General features: G+C 47.1%; 1 protein-coding gene and 1 pseudogene across 5 annotated transcripts; one reads left to right on the top strand and one right to left on the bottom strand.

Moving 5' to 3' along the window:
* Nucleotides 1-8,316: 8,316 nt before the first annotated feature.
* LOC125165317 (26S proteasome regulatory subunit 4-like) lies at nt 8,317-10,311 on the bottom strand (annotated as a pseudogene).
* A 1,863-nt stretch (nt 10,312-12,174) lies between these two features.
* LOC125165316 (patr class I histocompatibility antigen, A-2 alpha chain-like) lies at nt 12,175-18,752 on the top strand. Of its 5 annotated transcripts, none has more exons than XR_007152063.1 (8): nt 12,189-12,370; nt 12,630-12,899; nt 13,125-13,400; nt 14,004-14,279; nt 14,407-14,520; nt 14,951-14,983; nt 15,120-15,156; nt 17,659-17,682. XR_007152063.1 is itself a non-coding variant. In XM_047858037.1 (7 exons), the coding sequence occupies exons 1-5, from the start codon at nt 12,298-12,300 to the stop codon at nt 14,511-14,513; spliced, it is 1,002 nt and encodes a 333-aa protein (XP_047713993.1). In that variant the 5' UTR covers nt 12,189-12,297; the 3' UTR covers nt 14,514-14,520; nt 14,951-14,983; nt 17,659-18,752. The 5 variants fall into 5 exon arrangements, 3 of the variants coding, with proteins under 3 accessions (XP_047713994.1, XP_047713993.1, XP_047713992.1); XR_007152062.1 differs by lacking the exon at nt 17,659-17,682 and adding an exon at nt 15,322-17,360; XM_047858037.1 differs by lacking the exon at nt 15,120-15,156 and having other exon boundaries at nt 17,659-18,752.
* Nucleotides 18,753-19,982: the final 1,230 nt, after the last annotated feature.

Here is a 19,982-nt window from a genome sequence, read left to right as displayed (position 1 = left end):
TTCCTGTCATAGGTGATCTTCAAGGTTTTATTAGAAATACTTGGTTAAAGTTATTTTTGCCACACTTCTCTACTATAAAGTAGTAACTTTGCATTTAGTAGTAATTTTTTTTTTTTCTATATTTTATTCTTTGGAAGTGAGTCACGAAGTCCAGCCCACATTCAAGGGGAGGGCAATCAAGCTCCACCTCCTGGGAAGGGAATTCTCATATGTTACTTGGAATTATTCTGTAAGGAAGATTTGTCTTTTTTCTCCCCATTTTTATTTTTTTTTAATTAAAAAATTGTTTTTAATGTTTATTTTTGAGAGTGAGAGAGCATGAGTTGGGGAGGGACAGAGAGAGAGAAGACACAGAATCAGAAGCAGGCTCCAGGCTCCAAGCTGTCAGCACAGAGCCCGACGTGGGGCTCGACCTCACGAGTGGTGAGATCATGACCTGAGCCGAAGTCGGATGCTTAACTGACTGAAACACCCAGGCACCCCTTTCTCCCCATTTTTAAATGTATCAATCATTTATATATATCTCTATGGGCTCAATATTTTAAAAAATATTTTGGGTTCCAATCTATGGCTATTTTGCTGCTCCTATTGTTCCAGCCCTGTCCACAGGGAGTTCTTTCACATTGGCCCCTGTGTCCCTTTGACATGTCCTTTTTTGGGGGAGGTGCACTTCCTCCCTGGCATCACAAGACATCCTAGGCTCATCCTGTAGTGTTTCTTGTCTTGGCCATAGAGTCAGCTTTTTTTTTTTTCTCGGGAACCCTGGTTCCTTTTATTGGAGAATGATATTTAGAGACCAAGATCTGGGTACTGGGTGCTCATGTCACTTTTCTCAAGAGGACAAAGAAGTTCCAAGAGCTCCTGAAGCTCACACAAGCAAGGAAGTAGCTCCCATTTCAGTACCACATTGGAGTTTGTTCAGTGCAGCCTGTAGTCCCTAGTGTATGATGGCCAGTTCTCCATACATGTCTTTTTTTTTTTTTAATAAATTAAAAAATTTTTTTTCATGTTTATTTTTGAGAGAGAGAGAGAGAGAGAGAGAGAGAGCAGAGGAAGGGCAGAGGGTGAGGGAGACACAAAATCTGAAGCAGGCTCCAGGCTCTGAACTGTCAGCACCGAGCCCGATGTGGGGCTTGAACTCACGAACCGCAAGATCATGACCTGAGCTGAAGTCAGACGCCTAACTGACTGAGCCACCCAGGTGCCCATCACCTTGCATTGATCGTCAACTTTGTGTTATTTTTTCCTCTAAGTCTCTAATCACTAACATAGTTTGAAGGTTTCTTTTCCAAAGATGGCCATCTATAGTATTTTACCATCTATCTAGAAGTGGGGCCTGATTTCCCTCTTCTTGAATCAATGACTTTTGTTTCTGAGAGAGAGAGAGAGAGAGAGAGAGAGAGAACATGAGCAGGGAAGGGGCAGGGAGACAGGGAGAGAGAGATTCTTAAGCAGGGTCCACGCTTAGCGCAGAGCCCAATGCAGGGCTCAATCTTGTGACCCTGGGATCATGACCTGAGTCGAAATTAAGAGTCGGCTGCTTGCACTCTCAACAATAGCCAAATTATGGAAAGAGCCTAAATGTCCATCAACTGATGAATGGATAAAGAAATTGTGGTTTATATACACAATGGAGTACTACATGGCAATGAGAAAGAACGGATTATGGCCCTTTGTAGCAACGTGGATGGAACTGGAGAGTGTGATGCTAAGTGAAATAAGCCATACAGAGAAAGACAGATACCATATGTTTTCACTCTTATGTGGATCGTGAGAAACTTAACAGAAACCCATGGGGGAGGGGGAGAAAAAAAAAAAGAGGTTAGAGTGGGAGAGAGCCAAAGCATAAGAGACTCTTAAAAACTGAGAACAAACTGAGGGTTGATGGGGGGTGGGAGTGAGGGGAGGGTGGGTGATGGGTATTGAGGAGGGCACCTTTTGAGATGAGCACTGGGTGTTGTATGGAAACCAATTTGACAATAAATTTTATATATTGAAAAAAAAAAAAAGAGTCGGCTGCTTAACTGACTGAACCACCCAGGTGCCCCATCAATGACTGTTTTTTTTTTTATTATTTTTTTTAACGTTTATTTATTTTTGAGACAGAGGGAGACAGCATGAATGGGGGAGGGTCAGAGAGAGGGAGACACAGAATCTGAAACAGGCTCCAGGCTCTGAGCTGTCAGCACAGAGCCCGATGTGGGGCTCGAACTCACGGACCGTAAGATCATGACCTGAGCCGAAGTCGGCTACTTAACTGACGGAGCCACCCAGGCGCCCCAATGACTGGTTTTGATGACTAGAACATGAGACGGTAATACGGCTTGATTTCTGAGTTTCTGACATAAAATGGCTTGTGATTTCTGACTTGGCTGCTTGAAACACTCCCTCCTGGAACCCAGGTGCTGAGCTGGGAGCAGCCAAGCCATGTGGAGAACAGGTGGAGGAGAGCCTAGATCACCCTGCCAGTAGCCCCAGAAAGCTGCCAGCTGATGACAGTACTGCCTGCAGCCTCATAAGAGAATGCTCTTGAATGTTCTGGATTGGCTGGGCCTCCAGATGACTACAGCCCCAGACCATGTCACAGGGAGCCGAAGAGCTTCCTGCTGAGCCCAGTGAATGCAGAGAATGAGAGCTACTGAAAAGGGATTATTTGGGACTGCTACCTAGCAACACGTAACAGGAACACATAGTATATAATACCACAGTAATACTCTTATTATGTTTTTATTCATCGTCTGTTTTTCCTGTCAGACCATGTCAGGAGAGCAGGTGTTTTGTCTGTTTTGATTAAATGACTACCAGGCCTAGAATCATGCCTGGCACAGAGGCACTCACTGAATATTTGCGAAGAAATGAATAAATCCTGTGACCAGATTCCTTAAAGTGTGTCTGGGACTGAAAGAGAGAGCTGAGTGGGGGCTGGTTTTGGAGCTTGTCTTGGTCTGCTTGAGCGTTTGTCACAAAATACCACACATTGGGTGCCTTAAACAACACACTCTCTGAAGTCTCTTTTATAAGGACCCTAATCCCATTCATTGGGGCTCTACTCTCATGATTTAATCACCTCCCAAAGGCCCCACCTTCCAATATTATCACACTGGGGAGTAGATTTCAACATATGAATTGGGGGGTGGGGCACAGTCTATAGCACCGCCAAGGTTTTGGGTCACTGGTCAGGGTAGAAATGAGATTTAGGACTGGGGAAGCAGCATGAGCTTCTCAGTTCAGGGTCTGCGGGGTAGCAGAGAGCAGGGCCTGAGGGGTCCAGTCTGAGGGTCTGGGGACTTGGGTCACCAGGGAGGAAAAGTGCAGGACCCCAGACTCCTCGGCGGTGAGTTATGGAAGGTGTAGGGACTGTTACTGGGAAATGGGTGGTCAGTACCCTGGGTCCTATTGCTCATGTACTTGTAGCCTATATTGGTGTCCAGCCCACACTGCATGTTCAACACACGGTCCTCAGGCCTGGTGTGCCTCAGCTTGGTGTGCAGGCCCCTGCTCCTCATAGAGGAGGAAGGGACAACTGAAGGCCGTGACAACTGGCTGCTCTGGTCTGGGCTCAGCCCTGGTCATGAAATATTAACATAGGGAGTGGGAGTTTGGGATCAGGGTTGGTCCCTACAGAGCTGGCACCACATCTGCCCTTCACTCTCTATGGTCCAGTACCCAGAGAGCCCTCTGTAAACACAAACAGGTGTTCCTTAGGCCAGCCCTTCCCGTGCCACTCGTTCCCTTGACTCCTTCTTCCCTCCTTGTAACATCTTCCCCTCTGATGTCCTTATTTACACCCTAGCCTCATTTCCCCAGGAGCATCCTCCCTTTTCTAGACCCAGTGCACTGCAGACTTCTGCCTCTCATCTTTCATGACGCGTTCTGAGACTTACTGAACTGAGTCCAGCCCCAGAGGCAGCGGCAGAAGTGACAGGGCCTTAGGAATCTTAAGTCCTATCTTTGGAGTAGGGCACCCAGTTTCTTTGTGGGGTCCATCCCAGACCTGGGAACCAGCTGCTATCGCCTAGAGACCTTCTGCCGTGCCGTGCAGAACCAATGGGCACTCAGTGGAAACATCTAGGTTATTTTGGGTTTTGGGAAACATTTTGCACCCAAACCTGACACGGACAGGGGCAACTCTTGTGTTCAAAGCCCTATTTTGGTTGGGAGAGCAGAGGGCGACCCTGGGAGGTCCTGGCTGAGCAAGAGAAAGGGAGCTGGGTCCTCATCTCTGTGACCACACGGGGGCGCTGCTGCTGCACTGAGCAGCCTGGGAGGGTCTGGGCTGTAAGTTGCTCAGAAAAGGCTGACCTGAAGGCTGGGCATCTTCAACAGGGGCGTGAATCAGCTTCTGAGCAGCACTGGACGCCCCAGGTGTCAAGGTCAGGAATGGAGCAGGGATTGAAGGAGATGAGAGCTCAAGGAGCCTTGTGCCATCTCTGAGGTTTGTGCCGTCTCTGAGGTTTCCACCTCCCCGCTACGACTCATCTCTGCAGCTCCTTGATGACAACATTTCCTTTTCCTACTTCTTTTCAGTACTCTTTCTTGATGCCCACAATAACATTTGTATAACTTTTTCTCAGGAAGGATACATGAGAAGTTGGTCGACCTGTGCATCTTTGGCAGGGGACCGGGGCCCCTGGGTTCTTGGAAGGGAGGAAATTTTCCTCCTGCAAGCCCTTTGGAATGAATTTGAATGATCTCTTCAAAATATTTTACATTAAAAATCCCTTTCATCTGCATGACCCTTGCCAGTGAATGTACAGTTTGCTCGGCTGTGTCTGTGTGATGGGCCCATATCCAGGCCCTCCACTGCCTGGTTCCTCCCGCACGCCCAGGGTGTTCACACCTCAGAGCCTTCACTGCCCTTCCTGGCCTGAAAACATATCTCTCAGACAGCACTTCCTTCCCTGACATTCTTTTCCAACGTCCTCTTTGAGAGGCCCTCCCTGCACTAGCCTCCCCGTGTTGTCCCTCCCACCTCCCTCTGACCCCTGCCCTCTTTGCCTTTGTTCACACCCTGTTCACTGATACACATTTTAAAGTATATTTCATTCTTTATTGTCTGCCCTTCCTCGAGAATATAAGCTTTACAAGAGGACAAGAGTAGAGATTTTGATTGTTCACAGCTGTATCTCCATTGTGTTGCAAGTGCCTGATTGTTGAATTTAAAACGTTTATTGAGTGAATGAATTAGCGAATGCACATTCAGACTGACTCACAGACATGCACACTGCTACACACCAATACACAGACACCGTCACTCACACTGACACCTGCACACAGAACACGTATCGTCACTCTAGCCGGTCTTAAGGGCTTACTTCAAGTTTAACACACACCTTACTTGCTGACCTACGGCCCTTGATCTGTAACAGAACTAATTTAACTGATTTTCTTGGAGCTTTGCAGACAGTTGGCCTTGAGGAATGAAGGACCAGAGCTTTCCCAGGCTGCAGAGGCCAGCAAGTCTGTTAGAAGCTGCCTCAGCTTTCTGATTAGTCTAGCAATTCTTTTAGCAAAATGTTTGTTCTTTTTTTTTTTTTTTTTTAGGTCACACAAATGATTTCACGACCTCCCTTTGTTATCTGTAGACCTGGCCCTCTCTTGCAGAAAGAACAGAGTCCTCCTGCACATCATGCAACAAGAACCAGACTCTCACACAAACCCCTTGCACAGAGACTATTTGGAACTGGCCCCATCCAGTCTGCACGTGGTTAAGAAATGTTGCAGGCCACTGCATTCCCTTTGCTGATTAAGTACCCTGAACCCCTTTCAAAACCCCCGGGCCAGGCAGAAACCTTAGAGTTGGCTTTTGGTCAAGAGTCTTCCTTCTCCCTGGGTTACTGGCCTCCTGGATAAAGCTCAAATTCCTTTCCAATCAGAACTCATCTCTTAAGTAAGGATCTTTCAGGCTACCAGCAGCTGAACTTGGATTTGGTAACACACACACACACACACACACACACACACACACACACTTCGATGCCTAATTTTCACTCCACATTATGTTGTGAACATGTCCCAGGTCTTTATGAACGATTTGAACAACTTTCTCCAGATTATTGTGAAAGTTTCCAAATGTACCTAAAGTTTGAAAGAATAGTCCCTAGCACCCTAGACTTAGTCAATTTAATATTTGCCTCATACGTGTAATACATTGTATTTATTTTTTTAGGTTTTAAAATTTATTTTCTTTTCTTTTTTGGCAATAAATTCTATTTCTGTAATTCTGCAGAAATATTTGAAAATTACTTACCAATCTCAAGACCCTTATCCCTTAAGTACTTCAGCATTCATCTCTTAAAAAATTAATTTTTTCACTCAATATTGTTATACAATCCTCTTAGTTATTGTCTAAAATCTTCTATTTGGAGGACAGGGGAGCTCAGGGGTGCTTGGGCCGTCTCTGAGGTTTCTGTTTCCTCCAGGCAACCCCTCTTTCCAGTTCCTTAATGGTAACAGCAGGAAAATGAAAAGTAGAAACATTTTCTTCTATTCCCTAATTCTCAGTTTTTGAACCTTAGTTTTTTATTTTTTTTAAAAATAGTTTTTTTTTAAATGTTTATTTATTTTTGAGACAAAGAGAGACAGAGCATGAACGGGGGAGGGTCAGAGAGAGAGGGAGACACAGAATCTGAAGCAGGCTCCAGGCTCTGAGTTGTCAGCACAGAGACTGATGCAGGGCTCGAACTCACAGACCGTGAGATCATGACCTGAGCTGAAGTCAGACGCTTAACCAACTGAGCCACCCAGGCGCCCCTAAAAATAGTTTTAATATTTATTTACTTTTGAAAGAGAGAGAGTGAGCAGGGAAGGGGTAGAGAGAGGGAGACAGAGGGTCAGAAGCAGGCTCTGCACTGTCAGTGCAGTCTGATGTGGGGCTGAACTCAGGAACTGTGAGACCATGACCTGAGCTGAAATCAAGAGTTGGACAGTTAACCCCACTGAGCCACCCAGGTGTCCCACGAATATCCAATTTATTAAGGCAGTGTGTGCAGAAGGCTTGTGGAAGGTGAGATTTGAAAGGGGATTTGAGGTCTCTTTGTAAGGAGATGGGAATATGAAACTAAAGAATTTGGGCTTTAATTGGGAGCCATGAGAGTTGTGTTGTTTTTGGTTTTTTGCAAGTGCTTCTTAAAATTAATTTTTTTTTTACTTTGAGATAACTGAAGATTCATGTGCAATTATGAGACATAATATACGTCCTGAGCAACTTTTACTCAGTTTTCCTCAATGGTAACACCTCACAAAACTGTAGTCAATATTAAAACCAGGATATTAACATTGATACAATCCACTGTTCTTACTCAGATTTCCCCAGTTTTACTTGCATTCATCTGTGTATGTACAGCAAAACCTTGGTTTGTGAGCATAATTCATTCCAGAAACATGCTTATAATCCAAAGCACTTGTATATCAAAGCAAATTTCCCCGCAAGAGATAATGGAAACTCAGATGATTCATTCCACATCCCAATAATATTCATATAAAAATGATTACAATACTGTAATACAATATAAAATAATAAAGAAAATACAAAATATAAAGAAAAATAAACAAATTAACCTGCACTTACCTTTGAAAACCTTCATGGCTGGTGTGAGGGAGACAAGAGAGAGGAAGGTGATTGTATCAGATGACTTTCACTATCACTAAGGGAATTACTGCTATCTACTGGCTCAAAGGAATCCTTTTCTGCAAGGGGGTCATTGTATACACTCACAAGGATGTTGACTACAGTACAATATTAATAAACCCTTGGCATATACCGTATATAATGTAACTGGCAGTGAGGCAGCAGGGGAAAGGGTCTATATCTGCAGGCAGCCTGACCTAGAATGAAGCAAAGCATTCCTAAGTTTACTCTTATCTGGAAAAGCAAAGGACTGTCCATAGGTGCTTTGAAGTGACAAAAAATACACTAGTGCCAGTTGTGGGCACCTTCCAACGTTCTGAAAAATCACTGATTTCTGCCAAACACCGTGGCCTGAGACCGAGCATCCGCCATGGGAGATGATCACCCACAATCCAATGAAGAGAGAGACAGAGAACCATTGGCTCAGTTGTGACCATGTGATGTTCAGTGTCACATACTGCTCGTATTGCAAGACACTGCTCATTTATCGAGTTAAAATTTATTAGAAAGTTTGCTTGTCTTGCGGAACACTCACAGAATGAGTTACTCGCAATCCAAGGTTTTAACTGTATTTAATTCTTTTTCTTTTCTTTTCCTTTTTTTTTTTTTTTTTTTTTTTTTGGTCTGAGAAAGAGCTTGCTTTTTGGGGAGTAGAGCACTGGATGTGGCCAACACGCCACACATCACGTTCCTACACATCACGCTTAAAAAGGTATATGGGAGGTTTTGCTAAGAATGATCAACTAGAACATGGGTTCCTCTGGGCAACTTTCCCATCCCTCCGAGGAGTCGGCACATTCCCAACCATTTCCTGGAAGGCAAATGTGGTTGCTACAGGTAGAGCCCCCGCAGGGGTGCCTTCTTGTTTTTTATAAAGAACATTTTCTTTAGATTTTTGTCTTCGTTTAAGTCTTCATTTGTTACTTTCATCCTACAGACCAGCTTCTGTATGGATTGCCTCGATGTTGGCCCCAGAGAGGTCATCTTTAGCCATGATCAAGTTGTCCAGGGTTACATCATTGGTCAGGGTCATCCTGCTTGTATGGACCTGAAAGATGGGCTTCTTAGTCTTTTCATCTGGCAGGGGAATTCAATTTTCCTGTCAATGTGGCCTGGTCTGATAAGTGCTGGGTCCAAAGTTTCTATTCAGTTTGTGGCCATGATAACTTTCACATCACCCCTTGAAACAAATCCGTCCAACTAGTTCAACAGTTCCAACATTATTCGTTGAATTTCTCTCTCACCACCGGAATTTGAGTCTATCTTTTTGTTCCAATGGCATCAATTTCATTAATAAATACGACGGATGGTGCATGTTCTTCTGCAACTTGAAACAATTCCTGAAGGAGTTTGGGCCCATCACCCAGGTACTTCTGAGCCAACCACTCTTTTTAAATTATTTTTTTAAGGTTTATTTATTTTTGAGACAGAGAGAGACAGAGCATGAATGGGGGAGGGGCAGACAGAGAGGGAGACACAGAATCAGAAGCAGGCTCCAGGCTCTGAGCCATCAGCCCAGAGCCCGACGCGGGGCTCAAACTCACGGACCGCGAGATCATGACCTGAGCTGAAGTCAGACGCCCAACAGACTGAGCCACCCAGGCGCCCCCAAACCACTCTTTTTAAAAAAAAATCATTACAAACAAATTTTTTAATGTTTATTTATTTTTGAGAGAGAAACAGAGTGCAAGTGGGGGAGGGGAAGAAAGAGGGGGAGACACAGAATCCAAAGCAGGCTCCAGGCTGTGAGCACAGAGCCCAATGTGGGGCTCTAACTCATGAACCGTGAGATCATGACCTGAGCCAAAGTCAGATCATGACCTCAGCCAAAGTCAGATGCTTAAACTGACTGAAACACCCAGGCACCCCTAGAGCCAACCACTTAAGAAAGTGGCTGAGGTTAGGTTTGCTACTGCTTTGGCTAATAAGGTTTTACGTGTGTCAGGTGGAACGTACAGAATGACACCCTTGGGGGCTTTATATCCATCTCTTCATAATATTCAGGATGAGTGAGAGGAAGCTTCACAGATTCTTTAATTTTCTGGATTTGGTTGTCCAACCCCCCCACATCAGCATAGGTTTCCTGGGGGTGACTTTCCTACCTTCATCACTGTGACCAAGGGATCTGTGTTATCTGTGAGCACCCATATGACGGCATCACCTTGTGGTTGAGCAGGACCAAGCAGCCTGCTCCCAGCAGATCCTTGTCTACAAAGGAGAGAGTGCTGACGTAGTGTTCTGAGCCCACAGATGTGGACACGATGGCATGATTGTCATCAGTGATCTCTTCCAAGCTTCCTACTGACACTGGGGTCCCCCTCAGATCATCCACCTTTGATCTTTCCTCCTCTTGCTTTTCTTCTTAAAGGCTTCATTTGTTCCTGATTTCTAATGAATTCTTCCTCCATGAGAAGATAGTCTTTAATTCTAACTTCAGTAATTTTAGCCAGCACTGAGTGTGACATGTCACCAGTGGCAGCTTGCTGGCAGCATCTGGTCCCTTTGTATACTTCTCCTTCTTTCCCACTCTAGTTGGTACAGGAGGTTCGTATTTCTTTTTCTTCTCCTTGTTATCCTTCTTGCCACCTCCAGGACCATGACCACCACTCTGACTTAGACCATGTTGCTTCGGCTGCATGGACGGCCGCTGCCAGAATTGCTTAATCCTATGGAATTTTATCATATATGTGTGTTTGTTTATCTATAACCACAGTCAAAATATATTTCAAAGATTCTTTTTATTTATTGATTACAATTTTTTTTAACATTTATTTATTATTGAGAGACAGACACAGAGTGTGAGCAGGAGAGGGGCCGAGAGAGGGGAAGACACAGAATCTGAAGCAGGCTCCAGGCTCTGAGCTGTCAGCACAGATCCCGACATGGGGCTCAAACTCACAAACTGTGAGATCACAACCTGAGCTGAAGACGGTCGTCTAACTGAGCCACCCAGGCGCCCCTCTATTTTTCTAATAATTTTATAATTTTACATGTTATATATAAGTTCTATTATACATTTTAAATTCATATTATAAGGTGAGAGATTTAGGTTTGAGTTTTTTGTTTGCTTATGTGTTTTTGTCTATGGATGTCCAATTGCTCTGGCATCATTTATTGAAAAGACTATCCTTTTGCATTGAATTGCTTTTGTGCCTTTTTCAAAAGTCAGCTGAGCATATTTGTGTGTGTGGGGGCGCTATTCCTGGGTTTTCTCTTCTGTTCCATTGATCTGTATGTCTATTTATCTGCCAGTTAATTAAAATCTGTTTTAATTACTGCAGCTATATTTTAAGACTTAACATCAAATAGAGTGACTTTTCTCACTTTATCCCTCTTTTTCAAGAGTGCGTTAGCTTTTTAGGTACTATGCCTTTCTGTATAAATTTTAGAATAAGCTGGTCTAACTTTGCTGGGGCAAAAATTACATTAAACCTATAGATCAATTTGGAGGGAATCGACATCTCTACTAAGTTGACTCTTCTAATACATGAACATATTATGTCTCTATTTGATTTCTTTTAATTGCATTTTGTAATTTTCAGCATTCAGATCCTTTATGTGTTTTGTTAAATGTATACACAGTATTTCATTTTCTTTATAATAACTATAAATAATATTGTGCTTTTAATTTTGGTTTCCATATAACCTGTATTACTATATAAAAACATCCTTTTACTTTCAATCTACCTGTGTCATTAAATGTAAACTGAATTTCTTCTCACTTCAACCACCAAAAAAAAAAAAAAAAAAAAATGCTGGGACACACAGATGAGCTGAGAAAGTACAACTTAGAAGCTTTTTGAGTCTTGATTGCAATGCTGTTTAGATATTTCTGTAGGAAGGGGCAAAATCACTTTATAGATTAGATTCCTGGGCACCTGGGGGGCTCCGAAGGTTAAGTGTTGGATTCTTGGGTTCAACTCAGGTCATGATCTCAGGGTTTGTGGGTTCGAGCCCAGAATGGGGCTCTGCCCTGGCAGCACAGAGCCTTCTTGGGATTCTTTCTCTTCTTCTCTCTGCCCCTTCCCTGCTTTCTCTCTTTCTCTCAAAATAAATAAACATTAAAAAGAAAAGAAAAGAAACTGATCTCTATGAGAATCTCTAGCTGGAGCTTTGAACCACAACTTCAGGTGTAAAGAGAAAATCCATGTCCCTCCACCTCCATTCCCAGGCAAGCTCACTCTCCTGGCATCCAGTTTCCTGGGGGTGAGTTTTCTTTTAGGAGTCCGTTGGAGAGGTAAGGACTAGGAGCTCAGCACAAGTCGAGGGATTTCAGAAGGGAAAGGGACAAAACGGGGCCGATCCCAACCTGGTGTCTTATCCTGGTTTCCTCAGAAAGACCCTGGGCCAGGCCTCAGGGTGACAAAGAGCGCTCTGTGTAGGTGAGAGGAATCCGGGCAAAGTCGCGGGTCCCTGGGAAAGACTGGCTTTGAAAGTCCCGGGCTTGAGATAGGTCTGGGGCGGGAAAGCCCAGTTCCCCGCTACTCCGCGCTCATTTCACTTCTCTCAACTTGTGCCAGGTCTTCTTGCCTGGATACTCATGACGCGGCCCCAGTTCGCACTCCCATTGCTTGTCCTGTGTCTAGAGAAGCCAATCAGCGTCACCGCGGTCCCTGGCCTGTCCTGGCCACGGACCCGCTGGGACTTCTATTCTCCAGACCCTGAGGATGCGGGTCGTGATGCCCCGAACCCTCCTCTTGCTGCTGGCGGGGGCCCTGGCCGTGACCCAGACCTGCGCGGGTGAGTGCGGGGTCGGGAAGAAAGGGCATCTGTGGGGCAGGAGCGAGGGGACCGTCCGGCGGGAACGCGGGGCCCTAGGGAAAATGCCTGTCGCTCCCGCCCCAGAATCCCACCCACCCTGACAGTCCTCCCCGTCCCTCCCCGACTCCTCCCTGCTCCCCCCCACTCGGACCCCCCACCCCCTGCCCTCCTGGCCGCTTCCACCTGGGATCCGGGCCTCGCTCCGGGAGCAGGGGTCTCAAACCCTCCGCGCCCGTAGGCTCCCATTCCTTGATGTATCTCTGCACCGCGGTGTCCCGGCCCAGCCTCGGGGAGCCCCGGTACTTGGAAGTCGGCTACGTGGACGACACACAGTTCGCGCGGTTCGACAGCGACGCCTCGAGTCCGAGGATGGAGCCACGCGTGCATTGGTTGAAGCAGGAGGCGCCGGAGTATTGGGAGCAGGAGACGCGGGGCGCCAAGGACACCGCACAGACTTTCCGACTTAGCCTGAACACGCTGCGCGGCTACTACAACCAGAGCGAAGCCGGTGAGTGACGCGGACCCGGGTCCGGGTCACGACCCCATCCCCGGGGTTGCCCGAGTCTTTGGGTCCGAGCACCACCCTGAGGCCGCGGGACCCGCCCGTCTCCAAACCCGGGAAAAGCGCTCGGGCACTTTTACCCGCCATTCAGTTTTGGCTTTAAGCCCTGGGGTTCGTGGTGGGGGAGGGGGCGGGGCTCCAGGGCGGAGCTGACCTCGGGGGCGGGGCCAGGGTCTCACACCATCCAGTGGCTGTCTTCCTGCGAAGTGGGGCCCGATTGGCGCCTCCTCCGAGGATACTGGCAGTTCGCTTATGACGGCGAGGATTACATCGCCCTGAACGAGGACCTGCGCTCTTGGACCGCGGCGGACACGGCGGCGCAGATCACCCGCCGCAAGTGGGAGGCTGCCGGAGCAGCCGAGCAACAAAGGAACGACCTGCAGGTCACGTGCGTAGAGTGGCTCCGGAAGTACTTGGAGAGGGGGAACAAGACGCTGCTGCGCACAGGTACCAGGGGCCGCGGGGCTTCCCACGATTTCCCCTCCAGCTGAGGCCTCCTAAGAGGATAGGAAGAACTGGGATCCACAGCAGTATATGGCCCTCCCCTGTGTCGGGAGACTGCTCAGGTTTTCAGATCCGGTCCCAGAGAGACCCCCAAAGGGTCTTTCTTCTAGAGACTGTTAAAGGATAGAGTCTCTTCAGGGATGGAGGAGGAGACCATTTCTGAAATAATTGATCAGCGTTTCCCTTTGGCTCACGGTGGCTTTGGGAACCTTGGGGGATTTTCTCAGGCTTTGTTCTCTGCCCCACACCCATGTGTTTGGGATATCTGACTTCACCTATTCTGAGTCATTTGGCCTCCAGCCAGGTCCGGACCAGAAATCCCTTTCTTTTCTGCTCTCAGAAACCTGCCTTCTACAGTGGGCCGTCTCACCCTAATTCTAGAACTTTCCAAACAAGAAGAGATTATGTGTCTAGGCTGGTGTCTGGGTTTTTGCTCCCTTCCCCAATTCCAGCTCTCTTGTCCATCCTCAAGATGGCCACATGAGAATTGCCTCAGTGGCCCGAGACAGTTGTAAAATTCCTTAATTTTCTGACCCTTCTCTTCAGACCCTCCGAAGACACACATCACCCACTACCCCACTTCTGACCATGATGTCACCCTGAAGTGCTGGGCCCTGGGTTTCTATCCTGCGGAGATCACCCTAACCTGGCAGCATGATGGGGAGGACCTGATCCAGGACACGGAGTTTGTGGACACTAGGCCTGGGGGAGATGGGACCTTCCAGAAGTGGGTGGCTGTGGTGGTGCCTTCTGGAGAGGAGCAGAGATACACGTGCCATGTGCAGCATGGGGGGTTGCCCAAGCCCCTCATGCTGAAATGGGGTAAGGACAGGGGGAGACCTGGGTATGGAGCCAAACTTGGAGAACTCAGGAGCCCTTCTGGAAAAATTCAGCAGGGTTGAGGCTGAGACCTCGGAGTCAAGGCCCTCACTTTATCCTCTCTTCCCAGAGTCCCCTCCTCAGCGCAGCATTCCCATAGTGGGCATTGTTGCTGGTCTGGTTTCCTTTGTGGTCATCAGTGCTGTGGTGGTTGGAGCTGTCATATGGAGGAGGTAGAGCCAAGGTACGGAAGGGGAGTGCTCTGAGTTTTCTTGTCTTTCTGTAGTGTTTCAAGTCCAGGTAGAAGTTCGTCCTGCCTTGTTTATGGGAAGTGCCATCCATGCACATGTGCTTGTCCACTGTGCAGCTCATTGCTACATTCACTCTGGAGTAAAGCTCTGTGAGAGTGAAGGGCAAACTTATCACCTTGATTGTGGTGATAGGATCTGATTTCCAGCAGTCACAGATCAGAGAATAAGGTCCTTGCTGAGGACAGACTCCAGGAGAATTGTTGGTCTAGCCCTGATACCTCTTTTCTTCATGTCCCCCTGATCCTGCCATAGGTCTGTAGTTACAGTTCTGGAAACTTCCCTGTGGTCCAGGTTATCAGTTTCATCTAGGATCTCGGGCTCTGCCTCCTCCGTGGCATCTCATGTGATATTTTCTTTCCATAGGTGGAAGAGAAAGGAGTTATGCTCAGTCTGCATGTAAGTATGGAGGGGGTGATCCCTGAGACCCTGGGATAGTGTAGACAGGACCCCGTGGGGAGCTCACCTACCCCAAAGCTACTCCTTTAGTCTCATCTCCTGGGGGCTCCGACCAGTTCTGTTTGTTCTAACGCAGGTAGTGACAGTGCCCAGGGCTCTCTCCATTGCTAAAGGTGAGACCCTGAAGGGCCTGAAGTAGGGAGGGGAGAGGGGAAAGGGGCTATGCCTGGGAAATGGGGATTCTTTGAGTAGGATATCTTGAGCATGTGGTAGGCTATTGAGAACGTCAACACTTATATGACTAACCTGAATTTGTTCATGATTATTTTCTTCTGCAGTGTGAGCCAGCTGCCTTGTGGGGGACTGAGTGATGCAAGATTTGTTCACTTTCCCACTTTGTGACCAATGCCCCTGATATCTCTTTCTACAAAGGGCTTCGGCATGTGTCCTTGTTCCTATTACCATAATGTGAGGAGGTGGGGAGACTGCCCCCCGCCTCCATGACCCCACCCTACACTGACCTGGGTTCTCTTTCCTCGTCTGCTTTCATGATCCAGTAGAGGGAGAATGGGCCACCTCCATCCCTGTCTTTACTTTATGTTTCACTGAGCTACAACTTCTTACTTCCTTGTTGAACGTAGGGCTCTGGATGTGAATTTGTTTTTCCAGTTCTGGTCATGAGGAGTTGATCAGTTAGTTAAAGAAGAAGATTCCTAAAGTTTGAGAGGGGAAAGAAATGGAAACCCTTAGAACCTCCCAGAAGCTGCAGGTTTGGTGTGCAGAGTCTGCTCTGGGTGGGGACAGGAGAAAGCTGTGAGGGGCCTAGCGTGGTGGAGCTTCATGCCCAGTTGGTACAACATGGATGTGACATGGTCACTGCTCAGCTGGGGAACCTCTTTGCGCTTTTGTCTTTGTCCCTCCAGTAGCACCTGCCTTTCTGGGACTGTGATCACTCAAGATATCACCTGGATATCTGGATATTGCCCAGACCTCGTCCTGCCTCCAGGACTATGGGCAACAAGACATTGTATGGCCGGGTCAGCTGAGGCTCAGGCCTGGGTCGGGCCTCAGTCCCGTCTCTGGGTGTTTATTCGTTGTTTCTTTGTTTCTGTAGAGCATTAGGCCCGTTCTCTTTTTTGTGTGGGAGTTCTGGTCTAATTCACCTGTGGGTGTCTCCTTGGTGACAGCAGAAGGAGATGTTTGGCCTGTCAGCGTCTGCACAAGGCCCTGGGTGGCCCTGTGCATAGGAATCTGTAGTATCCAGAAGTTATTTTCAGGCTTATTCAGGTCTTGCCCTCCTTCTCGGGCTTGATTGTTCTTCCCATCTTTTCTGAAGTCTTCTGAGAGGAGCAGATTCTAGCAGACAGGAAGCATGCCATAATTTCTTATTTTAAATTAGTTCTTGTTCTGTTTCCATCTTCTGCTTGCCCACCCTCTGCCCTGGTGATCCTGGTGCTGGCTCCAGCTCCAAGTCATGGAGTTATGAAGCAGAGTCTCCTTAGATTTATATTTGGTTGGGAAATAGCACCTGTGAATCGAGGATGGTTTTTGAAAATGGGCATCTCCTTGGTGTGCAGGGGAGTTGGTGTGAGAGTGGGGATGGGAGGGGGAGGGCAGTGCTGTGAGAGGAGCACAGGGGCACTAATGGCAGTGTGAAGGGTGATTGTGCTGTTGCTGCCACAGAGCTGCTGTGGTCTGAGGCTACATTAGTAAAGATACTGCCTCCAGATTAGGGAGGTGCTCTGCACCGATCGCTCCTTCTCTGTGTGTGTTGTGTGCAAGATATATGACACACTGTTTTCTGCATCTGGGAAACACGATAGAAGTTTCTGTGTTTAGGACAAGGCGCTGCTGCTGGTCTTTACATTACACTTTTAGTAGCAAGAATGGAGATGAGGATTCCCACACGGCTGTGCATCGGCCTCACTTGTAGGGCTCGTTAAAATAAGCGATTCCTTGATCTTGCACCGAGGACTCTGAGTCTGTGGGTCCGGGGAGAGGCCTGTGCATTTTGTGAGAGGCCTGGCGCTCAGCCAGATCTGGAGCCAGTGAGGTCAGCGATCAGAGCAGCCAGCCTGGGGAGGGGCATTAAAGCCACATTTAACTGTGTGTTTGTTTTTTTTTTTTTTTAAATCTTTGGAGAGGAAAGGGAAGACATAACGTTGTCAGTATGAGATGTGGTGTTGTGAGATGTGTGTTATCGTATCCTGGGGTATGGTCGGGTGGGAGGACTAGGGAGTGGTTCGCGGTTCAGTGTGACGAACACCTCGGAATGCTTGCTCTCGGCAACTACTTCCCTGATTGACTTTTCAGAGCAAACAATGGGATCTAAGCTTGTTCAAACTTAGCCAAAAGGTACTGTGCACACACACACACACATACATTTTATATGTGTATAAAGTATTCTTTTGGGGAAGATCGTAGAATAGGCTTTGGCTACACAGCCAGGAACAGAGTCCACAAGTGCACGTTAGGGTGGGTCTCACACAGGAACTGCGGCCTCTGCTGCTGGGCACAGACGTCACTGCTCACACTGCTGCCTCCGTTGAAGCAGGACACTGGCCCCTGCGGCTAGGACTGACATCGCTGCTGCTTGTGGGACCGGGTGACACACTGCCACTCATGCCGCCTGTGCAAGTACATTCTGCACAGCTGCACCTTCTCTTTGTCACCAGGTTCAGCATGTGGTCACCTGCCTGGCAGAGCCTCACGCCATGTCTAACTGGAAGGATGTTGGGACAGCAGGTCCTTCCTCTTCTATGGAGAGAGGCGGCGTCTTCCAAAGACTCTAAATGTGGAATTCTCATGTAGGGGGGGCAGTGCTGGTGCTGGGGGTGAGGGCTGGAGAAAGGACGGCTGATTGCCGTTCTCGGAGCACAGACCTGAGGCTGCAGCTTGATCTGGTGCCCTGCAGGCACTCAGGCTCAGTTGGAGGAGCAAGTTTCTAGTAAACGACATCGCTCTTGTTCCCTGGATGCTATGTGATTAGATGCAGCTTTGTCCACTCTGGTTTACGCTCACAAATAAGTGCAGTGGCGTTGTGGGCTGGTGAAGTGATTGCTCAAAACGTGTTTGCCCAGCCTCTGTCTCTTGCAAGGAGGAGAACACCTGGGTCTGTAAGACGTCAGGGGGTCTCTGCATGCACTGACGTGTCATGTTAATGTTTATATTTCCCTGTGCATGGAAATACTCTGGGGAGAGAATCTCTAACATTTGTCAGCTTTATGTGATCCTCACAAAGGACTAAAAACCAACCAGCCAGAAAACCCAAACCACCAGCCTGTTTTTCTAGTGTAGCCATAGCATCCCTCAGAGACTTAACTGTTAGTTAATAGCAATTCAACTGAGAAAAATTATTTTATTTTATTTTTATTTTTGAGAGAGAGAGGGTGCAAGTGAGAGAGGGGCAGAGACAAAGAGAAGGAAAGAGAGAAGTGGAGCTTGAGCTCTGCTCACCCGAAGTGGGACCTCACCTCACCCGATGTGGGGCTCGAACTCATGAACCATGAGATCATGACCTGAGCTGAAGTCAGATGCTATATGACTGAGCCATCCAGGCGCCCTCAACCGAGAACATTAAAAGGTCGAATTGGCTTCAACTGTTCATGAATTGAGCAGTCTCCCAGCTAGTAAATAGAAAGGAGACATGGGGCTCCTGGGTGGCTCAGTCAGTTTAAGTGGCTTCAGCTCAGGTCATGACTTCATGGTTCGGTGTGTGAGTTCGAGCCCCACGTTGGGCTCTGTGCTGACAGCTCAGAGCCTGGAGCCTGCTTTGGATTTTGTGTCTCTGTCTCTCTCTGCCCCTCCCCTGCTCGTGCTCTGTCTTTCAAAAATAAATACTATGGCACAAAAACAGACACACAGACCAATGGAATAGAATAGAAACCCCAGAACTAGACCCACAAACGTATGGCCAACTCATCTTTGACAAAGCAGGAAAGAACATCCAATGGAAAAAAGACAGCCTCTTTAACAAATGGTGCTGGGAGAACTGGACAGCAACATGCAGAAGGTTGAAACTAGACCACTTTCTCACACCATTCACAAAAATAAACTCAATGGATAAAGGACCTAAATGTGAGACAGGAAACCATCAAAACCTTAGAGGAGAAAGCAGGAAAAGACCTCTCTGACCTCAGCCGTAGCAATCTCTTACTTGACACATCCCCAAAGGCAAGGCAATTAAAAGCAAAAGTGAATTACTAGGACCTTATGAAAATAAAAAGCTTCTGCACAGCAAAGGAAACAATCAACAAAACTAAAAGGCAACCAACCGAATGGGAAAAGATATTTGCAAGTGACATATCGGACAAAGGGCTAGTATCCAAAATCTATAAAGAGCTCACCAAACTCCACACCCGAAAAACAAATAACCCAGTGAAGAAATGGGCAGAAAACATGAATAGACACTTCTCTAAAGAAGACATCCAGATGGCCAACAGGCACATGAAAAGATGTTCAGCGTCGCTCCTTATCAGGGAAATACAAATCAAAACCACACTCAGGTATCACCTCATGCCAGTCAGAGTGGCCAAAATGAACAAATCAGGAGACTATAGATGCTGGAGAGGATGTGGAGAAATGGGAACCCTCTTGCACTGTTGGTGGGAATGCAAATTGGTGCAGCCACTCTGGAAAGCAGTTTGGAGGTTCTTCAGAAAATTAAAAATAGACCTACCCTCTGACCCAGCAATAGCACTGCTAGGAATTTACCCAAGGGATACAGGAGTACTGATGCATAGGGGCACTTGTACCCCAATGTTTATAGCAGCACTCTCAACAATAGCCAAATTATGGAAAGAGCCTAAATGTCCATCAACTGATGAATGGATAAAGAAATTGTGGTTTATATACACAATGGAGTACTACGTGGCAATGAGAAAAAATGAAATATGGCCTTTTGTAGCAACGTGGATGGAACTGGAGAGTGTGATGCTAAGTGAAATAAGCCATACAGAGGAAGACAGATACCATATGGTTTCACTCTTATGTGGATCTT

The sequence above is a fragment of the Prionailurus viverrinus genome, chromosome B2 (assembly GCF_022837055.1).
Source record: "Prionailurus viverrinus isolate Anna chromosome B2, UM_Priviv_1.0, whole genome shotgun sequence".
NCBI classification, from domain to species: Eukaryota; Metazoa; Chordata; class Mammalia; order Carnivora; family Felidae; genus Prionailurus; species Prionailurus viverrinus.
The sequence above is the reverse complement of the archived record's forward strand: the minus strand, read 5'-3'. Positions and strand labels throughout refer to the sequence as shown.